Source organism: Lycium ferocissimum, chromosome 4 (genome assembly GCF_029784015.1).
Source record: "Lycium ferocissimum isolate CSIRO_LF1 chromosome 4, AGI_CSIRO_Lferr_CH_V1, whole genome shotgun sequence".
Classification (NCBI taxonomy): Eukaryota; Viridiplantae; Streptophyta; class Magnoliopsida; order Solanales; family Solanaceae; genus Lycium; species Lycium ferocissimum.
This window is the reverse complement of record NC_081345.1, coordinates 44584316-44595377: the sequence shown is the minus strand read 5'-3', so window position 1 is coordinate 44595377 and position 11062 is coordinate 44584316. Positions and strand designations below refer to the sequence as shown.

At 35.8% G+C, this 11062-nt stretch overlaps 1 protein-coding gene across 2 annotated transcripts; it reads left to right on the top strand.

Moving 5' to 3' along the window:
* Positions 1-313: 313 nt before the first annotated feature.
* LOC132053234 (uncharacterized) lies at positions 314-7804 on the top strand. 2 transcript variants are annotated; one of them, XM_059445164.1, is made up of 6 exons: positions 315-519; positions 4926-4990; positions 5088-5117; positions 5199-5976; positions 6373-6642; positions 7259-7804. In XM_059445164.1, the coding sequence occupies exons 1-6, from the start codon at positions 427-429 to the stop codon at positions 7322-7324; spliced, it is 1302 nt and encodes a 433-aa protein (XP_059301147.1). In that variant the 5' UTR covers positions 315-426; the 3' UTR covers positions 7325-7804. The 2 variants fall into 2 exon arrangements, with proteins under 2 accessions (XP_059301148.1, XP_059301147.1); XM_059445165.1 differs by lacking the exon at positions 5088-5117 and having other exon boundaries at positions 314-519.
* The last annotated feature ends 3258 nt before the right edge of the window (positions 7805-11062 follow it).

The window sequence follows — 11062 nt, the reverse complement described above, 5'->3', positions numbered from 1 at the left end:
GTAGTAAAATTCAACCTACCTAATACAATATTTGATTTGCAATTCAGAAACTCAATAACTAATACATGTATAAGTTATGAGGAATCTATGAAGTATTATCTTATGCAGTGTAGAAGATGAACTAACTACTACTACATGAATAAGTAAACAATGCATAACTAATCTCTGCATAAAATAATACATAAATTTCCTCGTAACTAATCTATACATTACTAATACATACATAACTCTAACCAAAGAACCAAACAATAGTAACTAAATAATAAGTGCAAATAAAAAAGTCGAAAAGACGAGGACTGTATTGTACTTATAAGAACTTTCAGCAACCTCGTGTTATATTTGTTCTTTTGAATCCCTCAAATCTCAAAAAAACGCCAAAAAGGACACTGAAGAACAGTAAATTGACCGGTGAGTCCACAGATTCCGATGAAGAAGACACAAATGGGTCTCTCAAAACCGTCACTGGTTGAAAATTTATCAAAGAAATGCAACGAACAATTCAATCACTGGGCTTTTCTGGTAAAATGTTAACTGCCTTAACTTTTAATCTTTAATTAATACTCTAATGTTTGTTAATATTTGTGTGTTTATTGAAATGTGACAGTTCAAATTGTGACCCATTTTTACGTAGTTGAAATGGGTTTGTATAGCAAAAGAGAATTGAAATGTTTTGACCTAATTTGGGTTTCTATGTTGGGAAAATTACGCTCTATGTCTACGGGGAGAAAATATTTATGCCACGCAGCCCATATTTTGGGAGGAAATTAGTTAAAAGGGGTCTTGATTAGCCGTATATGACCCTCGGTATACATGGGCGATTATGAAATAACACAGAGGCGATCTGCTATATTTTGTAGAGGGTCATTTATTCTAAGCGCATCGTACATAAATTAAATAACTTAGCCAGGCACGTGGCATGTATGCTTCAACTTGTGTGTGCGCAAGTATACTCAACTTATATAAAGTTGAATAAGTAAACACAAATGTTGACGTGGCACTCCAATATTTATGTGCCACGTCATTATTTGTGTTTACTTGTTCAACTTTATACAAGTTGAGATGTCTAATTGTTCATACCCAAAGTTAGAAAGCATACACGCCACAGTGGCGGTTTAAGGCCTATTTATGTATTATGCCTTTAATCAATTCACCCCATATTTTGGTTTTGTTACCCGGTTTAGTCCATATTTGTGTATAAACACATTTTATACACTTTTGTACAAGGATGATACATTATGTATAATGCTTTTCCCCCCAGGTATAATGTTGTATATTGGGCTACGTGGCGTAATATTTTATGTTGGGCTGTACTCCCTTCGTCCCATATTACTTGGCCATTTTTCCTTTTACACGCTCTTTAAGAAATCATAAATAAAAGTGTATTTTTACTATATTACCCTTATCTCTCTCCAATTAATTGTACTTTAATCAACATTGGTTACTTTAAAAAACAATTAATGCTATGGGCAAAGTAGGAAAAACTTAACTAATTCTATCTTTATTTTGTAAATGGACAAGTATTTTGGGACGAATATTTATAGTAATGTGGACAAGACGGAGGGAGTATATTTTTTGAAAATTTTCCATGTTGGGAAATGGAACTTCCTATCGCATTTCTAATTGGTATTTGTTTTAATCGAATGTTGTTTTGGCTTAATTTGGGTTTCTTTGTTTGTGTTAGTAATCATAATTTTCATTCCTCGTCTATAGCAGCTTACAAATCACTTTAGTTTTGGTTATCAACTTTATCTTAATCCTTTGGTGTTTGTCGAGATTTTATGTTTATTGAAATGCGATAGTCATGGAGTAGGATGGATACAGGGGTTTTATCGAAACCAGATTGCAAACAATTTCGAGGCCATGACTCGGGGAAACCTCGAATTACCCGTGGTGCACTTGCGGGAAACTCCTTGCCGAGGGCTCGTGCCCCATGGGATTAGTCGGGGCTCAAAGAGCCTCGGACACCCGGTGCTTAATCAAAAAAAATATAGTAGTTTGAGATTGAGACCTTGTTGTAATTGAGACCCATTTTACATAGTTGAAATGGGTTTTGTATAGAATAAGAGGAATTGAAATGAACTAATTTGGGTTTCTATGTTTGTGTTAGCAGTCATTATTTGTATATTTACTGAAATGTGACAGTCCAAATGGAGTAGAATGGATATTGAGGATTTATATAGTCACTCCAGGTAGTTTGGGATTGAGACCCATTTTAGGTAGTTGAAATGGGTTTGTATACAAAAAGAGAATGGAAATTTTCGCTCATGTATCTCATTGGTACTCATTTTAATCGATTATGGAATGCTGTTTTGGGCCTTTTGGCCTAATTTGGATTTCTTTGTTTGTGTTAGCAAGTATAATTTTTATCCCTCATCTACAGTAGCTTACAAATCACTGTGATTTTGGGATTTAGACCTTGTTATAATTGTTGTTGAGATGTATTTTTAATGGTGGATATTATGATTTATGGGTTTCATGAAGTTGAAATTGGTTTGTATAGAAAAAAGTGAATGGAAATGTTCTCTCGTGTTTCTCATTAGTTCGTTTTAATTGAGCACTGTTTTTGGCCTATGGTACTCACTGCTTATTCTAAATAGTCCTACAATACTTCATCTACAGTAGCTTAGAAATCACTGTGGTTTTGGGATTGATACATTGTTGTAATTTGTTGTTGAGATGTATCTTTGTAATGGTGGATGTCATGGGTTTCAACTGGTTGAAATGGGTTTGTATAGAAAAAGAGAATGGAAATTTCTCTTGTATTTCTCGTTGGTACTCGTTATAATCGAACACTGATTAGGCCAAATTTGGGTTTCTTTGTTTGTGTTAGCAATCATGATTTTGCATTCTCATCTAGAGTAGCCTACAAATCACTGTGTGTTTTGGTTATCATCTCTTTTTGTCCGGGGATGAGTCATGAGGTCTACATTTTAGACCACCTTCTCTTATTGAATGTATTTCATTGTGGTTTCGCCCATCGTACTCACTGCTCATTCTAAATATTCTTACAATATCATTCCTTCTCCATGAATAAAGAAATTCAGTATTAGAATGAAATGGTTGTGGAAGTTCACCAATGAGAATCAACTCCTTTGGGGGAATATTATTAAAGCAAAGTACGAACAGGAAGACAAATGGATGACTAAGGAGGTCACTACACCATTTTGGGTTAGCCTATGGAGATCCATTAGAACACTGTGGAGTGAGTTGAGGGATAATTCCAAGATCAAAGTGTTTGATGGGAGTAAAACTAGCTTTTGGAAGGACAATTGGCATAATTTGGCAGATTAGATGTGGTCTTCCCAGATATCTTCAATATAGTTCTAAACCAGCAGAGGACTATAGCAGAGATGTGGACACCTCAAGGATGGAACATTCATTTTTGGAAGACATATCAATGACTGGGAAGTGCAAAGAGTGGTTGAATTCTTTAGTACATTAGAGCAGTTTAGTGGACTACAGACAGGTGAAGATGTATTATGGTGGCAAGGCAGCAGTAAGGGTTTATTCAAAGTTAATGCAGCTTACAAGTTGATGAATTATTCCAATCAGCAGATAGCCAACTGGCCTTGGAAACACATCTGGAAAACAAAAATTCCTCACAAAGTTGCCTGTTTTGTGTGGCTACTGGCTAAAGAAGCAACTCTTACACAAGATAATTTGATGAAAAGAGGTTTCATTTTATGCTCCAGATGCTTTTTGTGTGGGGAAACATCAGAGACAGTTAACCATCTTTTCCTTCATTGTAAGATAACAGCTCATCTATGGAGAATTATTCTTAATCTCAAAGGCATTTCCTGGACCATGCCTGGGAAGGTTGCAGATGCTCTTAAAAGCTAGGAGGAAACAGGCTTACAGGCAAAGGACAGGACTAGATGTAGAATTATCCCTGCTTGCATTTGGTGGACAATTTGGAAGGAGAGAAACTCCAGATGTTTTGAGAATGTGGAGAATGGGGTGCAGAAGATCAAGTTAAGCTTTATTTTGCTGTTGTGTTTTTGGTGCAATCAGATCTACTCTAATGATACTGTCACTATAATTGATGTTTTAGATACAATATAGAGAGAGGACAGTAAAAGTTAGACCTTCTTGTAAATACGGTTTCAGTACTACCTAAGTACTGTTTGCTACATATGAAATATAGAAAGAGTTACCAGTTTCAAAAAAAAAAAAAAAAAAAAAATCAGTATTGGAGTGAAGTAGGCTTGAATAGACTGGAATGAGTATATAAGATTTATATAGTTAATGGAAAACTATTTTGGGATTGATGTTTAGTTGTTTGATCGCCTCTCTACCTCCCCAGGTAGGGTTAAAGTCTGCGTACACTCTATCCTCCCCAGACCTCACTTTGTGGGATTTCACTGGGTATGTTGTTGTTGTGGTTTAGTTGTTTGATTGATTTGTATAGAATAAGAGAATGGAAATTTTGTCTGGCATTTCTTAGTGGTACTCATTTAATTCGACCACTGTTTTGGCCTAATTCTTTGTTTGTGTTAGCAATCATGATTTTGCATCCCTCATCTATTAGTAGCTTACGAGTCATTTTGGTTTTGGTTATCAGCTTTTTGGTCCAGGGACAAGTCATGAGGTGTTTGTTTGGAACCTTCTCTTATTTGATTTTCGCCAATGGTACTCACTGCTCATTCTAAAAATTTCTTACAATATTGTTCCTTTGCCATAAATAAAGAAAAGAATAATTATTTAGTATTGGAGTGAAATAGTCTTGAATAAAACGGAGTATATTAGATTCATATAGTTAACGCAAAACTAGTTTGGTGATTGATGTGTAATTGTTTTATTGATTTGTTAATTTTGCCATAACTTCTCTTTTTGTGTAACCTTGTAACTTAATGTGGCCATAGAATTTAGAACTGCTACAATGGTCTGTAAAGTCCTTTGACATTTTAATTATGTGATATCCACAGGATCAAATTGAGGCTCCTATGTGGATGGACCTCACCTTGGAATGTAAGTCTGCCTATAACGACATGTGAGTGTGGCTGTACGGGTTGTTTGGGTTTGTCAACTTTATGCTGGTTTCTTGAGAAATTAGTTTTTCAATCCAGCATTTTATCTTTTTGTTGCAGGGACGATGAATGGTTCCACATAAGCCATCCGTAAGCATCTTGTTTTTATTTTGCTGACTTGTGCAGTTTCACTATATTAATGTGGTATCTCTAAGTTGAATGATTTTTCAGATTTCACCAGACTTCTTCTCGACAATTGAAGTCCGTATTTTCTCACTCTGGAGAGAGTTCCATAAACCTGGAGCATGGCATGCAGGGATCATCTTCTCCTAAGCTTCCGCCTTCAGTTTCAAGATCAAGAGGGAAAGATTCCCGAAGCAGACAGTGGAGTCAAGGAGATCAGACGCTTACCTTGGATAAGAAACATCCAGTTAAGCACTTACGTATAGGGGGTTTAGAAGCTGGTAAAGTAATTCAGCATAAGACAAATCATAAAAGATTAACAAGCTCTGCAGCTTCAGACTCGAATTCTTTGGCTGTGTATAGAGACAAAACCCATTCAATAAGCAGCGGCATTACATCAGAGAATGGTGAACAGAGTTACAAGCAAGAGTTGTGTGTTAGCGATTCTTCAAGCACCATTACATCTGAAGCTTGTGGTCCAGTACTTGGTCAAACCACGGGCCTCTTGTCAGTTCTAAAAGTAAGTCTGAGGAAAAGTTGTGTTACAAGACAAGCATCAAGGATGGAGGTAAATGTTTGTGGGCAAACAGAAGGTTGGAAAACTTCCTCAAGTAAATCAAGTGTAGGATCTTCTTCAGTAGGCGAAACTGAGAGAGAGAATAAAGAGAAAACCCCAGATAGTAGAAATGCAACTCCAATTGTACAAGCGAAACAAGCAAATATGTCCAACGTTCCTGTTCAAGCTCGTAATAGAACTTCTATCCCTAAAATGGTTACTGGAAGATCTGTTTCTTCGTCTGTTCCCGGTGAAAGTAATAAAGCAAAGGTGAGAGACCAGAAAAGTCATTCAAAAGCTTTATATTGCAAGCTTCCTCATTTTATTGTTTTTCATCATTTGGCAAGTAGGATATTTTAGAAGATTATGTTTTGGCAAGGCCATAGAGCTGATTTACTTAGTATGTTTCTTCCCTTCTATTTTACTGCAAAGTTTGGGGATTGAGAAGGGTTTCTGTAATTCTTGACTATTTCTAAGTGATTGAGCATTGTAGCCAGGACCAGCATTTTTGATGAATTGGCCTCCTCCAGGATTCTTTTTTTTTTTTTGTTTCTTCTTTTTTTGGCACGGGGGTGGGGGGGGGGGGGGGTGGATTTCTAATATTTTTTGCTGCTTTCAACCATTGATAGACTGATTGGTTTATCCAAATTGTGTGTGATGTTATAGGTTCATCTGCATAATGTACAGAGAAAAGCTTTGGTTCCTCAAAGAGCCAATGAACGTGTATCCTCAAATTTGGTCTCAAAGCCTAGTGAAAGAATTGGAAGTAGCCAGTGTAGAAGGGTTGTGAGCAGCGGTAAGGAGAATGCTGTTGTGAGAATGAGTATGAGCCAGAAGTCAATTGTCAAAGGCAACCAGGGGTGTAGTACAAAAATCTCAAGTTACAAAAATGAGAATAAAAGAAGCTGCCAGAGCACAAAGCCGAGTGGTTTAATGGTAACCTTTGTACTCTTAGCCACTTATTCTTGCTCAATAGTTTTCCTTTCTGACTGGTATACAAAGAAAAAAAAACCTCAATAGTTCAAATTAGTAAATGCACATTATTGTGGTGGAGCTAAGTCTGAAGATATATTGCAGAACTTAGCGTATGTATTTATCATAGTTAAGTAGCTTCTGGTCTTATTTCACGTTAGTGCAGTAATCCTATATAACTGCTAAATATATAGTCCCTCCATCCCAAATAAAATGGGACAAGAGGGTGTATCACTAGTTGGGGGCGTTTTTGACTAGAAAGCTGAAATCAAAGTTCTTTTGATGTCTTTGCCTGCTTATGTTTTGCTATGGTACATCCTTTTCTATATTCACTATGTTTTTTCCTCCGGGCTTTTTAGTCATCTGGCACCATTGGGTGTGCCAATATATTCTGGATATATTTCATTCCTTTATCAATCATTTCCACTAACTTTTTACCATTAGTCTATGTTGAGATATGAAATATTCTCTCTAGCAATTAATTTGTGACTGTCAGATAATCGTTACATCTATAGTCATCGAGAGGGAGAAGCAATTTGAGTGAAAGGAATAACTTCCTTTACATTTTTCATGAATGCAGGTGAACCTAGATAACAGAAGGGGAGTCACGAATCGTGCAAATGTAACAAAGAAGGCTTTCTACTGATAAAAGAGTGAACCCCTATGTAAATAGTACATGCTCTACCTCTTCCGTTCTCTGCTAACTGCAATGAAATTGGGTAAATGACATGTAGATGGTCTAAAACTGTCAAATTGATTTTTTGTGAGGTTCATCTTATTGCTATGCTGCAATATTTCAAGTACTTACGGAACACATTTTACTGTCTGGTACATAGCAATACTGAAGAGGCATAAAATTGTTGTTGCATCTTATTTGTTCTTTGCGGGAGTTGATCAGAAGTGGCGAGATGTCTTCTTTTCTAATCAATGTGGTTTAGGTGTTCAATATTACTTTAAAGTAGAGAGAAGAAAAGCTTTTAGAATTGAAGGAGATTGAATAATGAACTCTAGCTTCAATTGAAACTTCTCCCTTTGGTTCTTCCTGTACTTGTAGCGGTACATTTCTTGTGAGATATAAAAATGAACTGTTATTTTCTTCTATGGAAATATACCAAGTTGTTCTGTATATATAGGTTCTTCAGAATTTAGCCTCTGTGATTTTTAGCATGGTCTTTCAATTTGACATGTTTAGGGGCCTCTTTTAAATCTTCCAGTCATATCCATGGTTATATAGATTAATGAAACATGGTTAAATGAGAGAAGGCTATGTACGCCAAACGAACTAACTCTTGTATTTAAGTGGAGAAGGGTAGAGGGGTGGACACATTAGGTGATGTCTTCCCATCCGTGCAAGTCTTGATGGGCAGAGTTACCCGTTAACTGTGTAGGCGAGCGATAGCAGGTATCTAGTGAAATAGTTAAGCTGCGTGCAAGCTTGACCGGACAACACTGCTAAAGGGTACCACTACTATATAAGAAATACAATAAACAGTCGATTTCAACACCAAACTAGTGTGATTAGCTATATGAATTCTCTATATTCATTCTGTTATATTAGGAATAATAACCGAGAAAGAATGTCTAGAAAAGAACTCGGAAAGTTAGTATACTCAAAACTGTTTTCTGCAATAATAAATTAAAAATAAGAAAAGATCATTCCGGGTTGTGTTTGGATATTCACATTCTACACTTGCATACAATGAAGTCAAGTCAGAGAACTTGAGATAACCTTTACTTGGTAACCATATACCGTGAAAACCCTAGGTTGTAGTAAAGATAAACTTAAGAGCTTAAATCAGCGGATGTAAGAACACAATGACACAAACTATATATAATAATCATCTATATATAACAAAGACGTAGAGGGAGCGGGTCCATTATCCATTGAGGGACGGGTACACTAGCAATCGGGTTTTAAGTCACGTACCACTGGCCCTTGGCCTTGAGGATTGAGCCAAAATCAGTGGTGTGCCCCCATCATTGGCGGGTAGTAGGAATAGGAAGGATGGACCATATCACTGGGTCGATAGTACACAAAACTGAAAATTTATTTCAGTATAAATAAACAAAGGAAAAGTTGAAGGAAGCTAGCCTACTAATTCTGTTATGACAGAAATTGTCAGTTTCCTTTAATTTCTCTCTGTAACTATAAACAACAAAGTTTACAATTGTGGGCCAAAGAATATTATCAAGACTCATCTAAGATACTGAAGGAGCAGGCTGCTGCACAATAAATTCATGTGCTCCTTGCACTTAGTCCCAACTCTACACACTTGCTGACTTCCAATTTAGAGAATACTAGAAAATTATTAGAAGGGGAAAGGACGGAGCTAGGGGCGCAAGGATTCATCCGAACTTCGATTATCGAAAAATTATAATCGTATATGGAAAAGGGTCAAAAGTGCCCCTAACGTAGTTCAAATTTGTCATCCTTCCACCTATTGGACCCCAATTGCCCTTTCACGTTAATTTTTGGGTTAATAGTGCCCCTCCTAAATTTCCAGCATTTGCTTCAGACAGAAAGTTTGAGACTCAAAGTGTGCCATCATGAATTTTTTTATAAAATGTCTCTTTTATGTAAATTGGTAGCTGTGTGATCAATCCTGCACCAATCATGGAGGAATTGTATTTTTGAATGTGAAATACTTATACAAATAAAAATGTGAGAAAAGATTAAAGGAGAGGGAGGGTCGTTTGCTTAGCTAGTCAAACATGGGTCAATTTACAGATGTTTGGGCATCAATGCGTAATGTACCTTCTGAAACTTGTTTTTCTTACTCTCATCGAGGAAGTCATTTTCCCGATCTTCAAGGAATTTGTTTTCCTAGTAAACATATTTTCTGAAATATTGTGACCAAGCAAACATGAAAAAAAATGGACCGAAAACACCCTATGCTGCCATTTCTTCATTGTCTAGGTTATCAAATCAAACTTATTGTACCTATTACTAATAGTTATAGGTCATGTTACTTCGATGGTGTAAAAATAATTATACACCGTTAGTGTCTATTATTGAAGGTAGTGGGGAAATTGACAATCATTTCACACATCGTATTGGTGCAGGGTGGATGAAATGGAGAGTTTCATGTTCTTCGATCTCTATGTTGGTTATTTCTTGTATTTCAATTATAGTATTATTTTGTTATAGTTACTGTTCCTTTTTTCAATATGCTTTGTCATGCTATCTGTAGTATTTTGCCGTTGTTTCCTTTTCCATACTGCTTTTTTATGCTTGAAGAGGATCTATTGGAAACAATATCCGTATCTCCCAAGGTAGAGGTAAGGTCTGCGTATACAATATCCTTCCCAAACTTCACTTGTGGGATTACACTGGGTATGTTGTTGTAGTACTGTTAGTGTCTATAAGTTGAACTGAAATTCTAGGTGATGTGTTCAAGTACCTAACGGCTCTATGTCTCAGGGCTTGTAATAATAATAAATTATGCTTTCGTGAAAGTGATATTTGATGTAATGGTAATCTTGTACTAGTAGTAACGTAGATGGCTTTTGAATATAATTGATTTGCAAACAAACAAAAAAAGGGAAACTGCTTCGAACTTGTGTTTTTCAAACTTATTCGTGAATATGACCCACCCTCTGCACCTTCCTTCAAAATCCTTTGTCTATTTTTATATGCCTATCTACAAAATTTCCCTCTTTTTGTCTCCTTTTTCCCTCTGTTTTTCCAATATTACCCTTTCTCAACTTTCTTTTTTTCTCATTTTTTGTTGAATTATATTCTAGGTTTAAGTTTTATATTATATATACTCTAATAATGCGCATTTCCGGAGCAAGGGTGGTTAGCAAAAATATGTATGGATCAATCGCATGTATAATAATGTATCAACCTTCTATAAAAGTGAATAATAATGTATAAAAGGACCATTTCTGGTAATATTAAAAATATGGGCATTTCGAATAAATATTTCCTCCAAATAGACATAGAGCGTCATTTTCCCCCTAAGAATAAGCTCCAATTTTTTCATCAGCTTTTGGGAATACTATCTTGAGAAAATTCATATCGTCCATCCATAAAACGTCTCTTAAAAATCTTCCTCCCATGTCTCTTTCTCTATGATAAAACCAACACTTATAATTATTTCATTCGAAATGCCAACCAAATGAACTAATAAATTTAATTACTTAAAAATTGACCAAAGATGACAGCGTTAAACTTGAAAAAATTAGTCGAAAAAAGATCATTCACTACTAAAAAAAAATCGATTTTTGAGAGAAATATGTCGGGAATTGGCTCATCAAAAATGTCTCCAACAAACTTTTCGTCGAAAATTCTAGATTTTTGCTTGTGTTTTGACGGAAAGTCCGTCAAAAATTCACCTTTCAACCAATTAAACTACACTAGTAATCCAGTTAACTCCTTTAT

Coding starts and splice junctions, on each gene's coding strand:
- LOC132053234 (XM_059445164.1), top strand. CDS start 427: ATGAAGAAGACACAAATGGGTCTCTCAAAACCGTCACTGGTTGAAAAT. Junction 5,118..5,198: donor TGGTTCCACATAAGCCATCC/GTAAGCATCTTG, acceptor ATGATTTTTCAG/ATTTCACCAGACTTCTTCTC. Junction 5,977..6,372: donor GTGAAAGTAATAAAGCAAAG/GTGAGAGACCAG, acceptor GTGATGTTATAG/GTTCATCTGCATAATGTACA.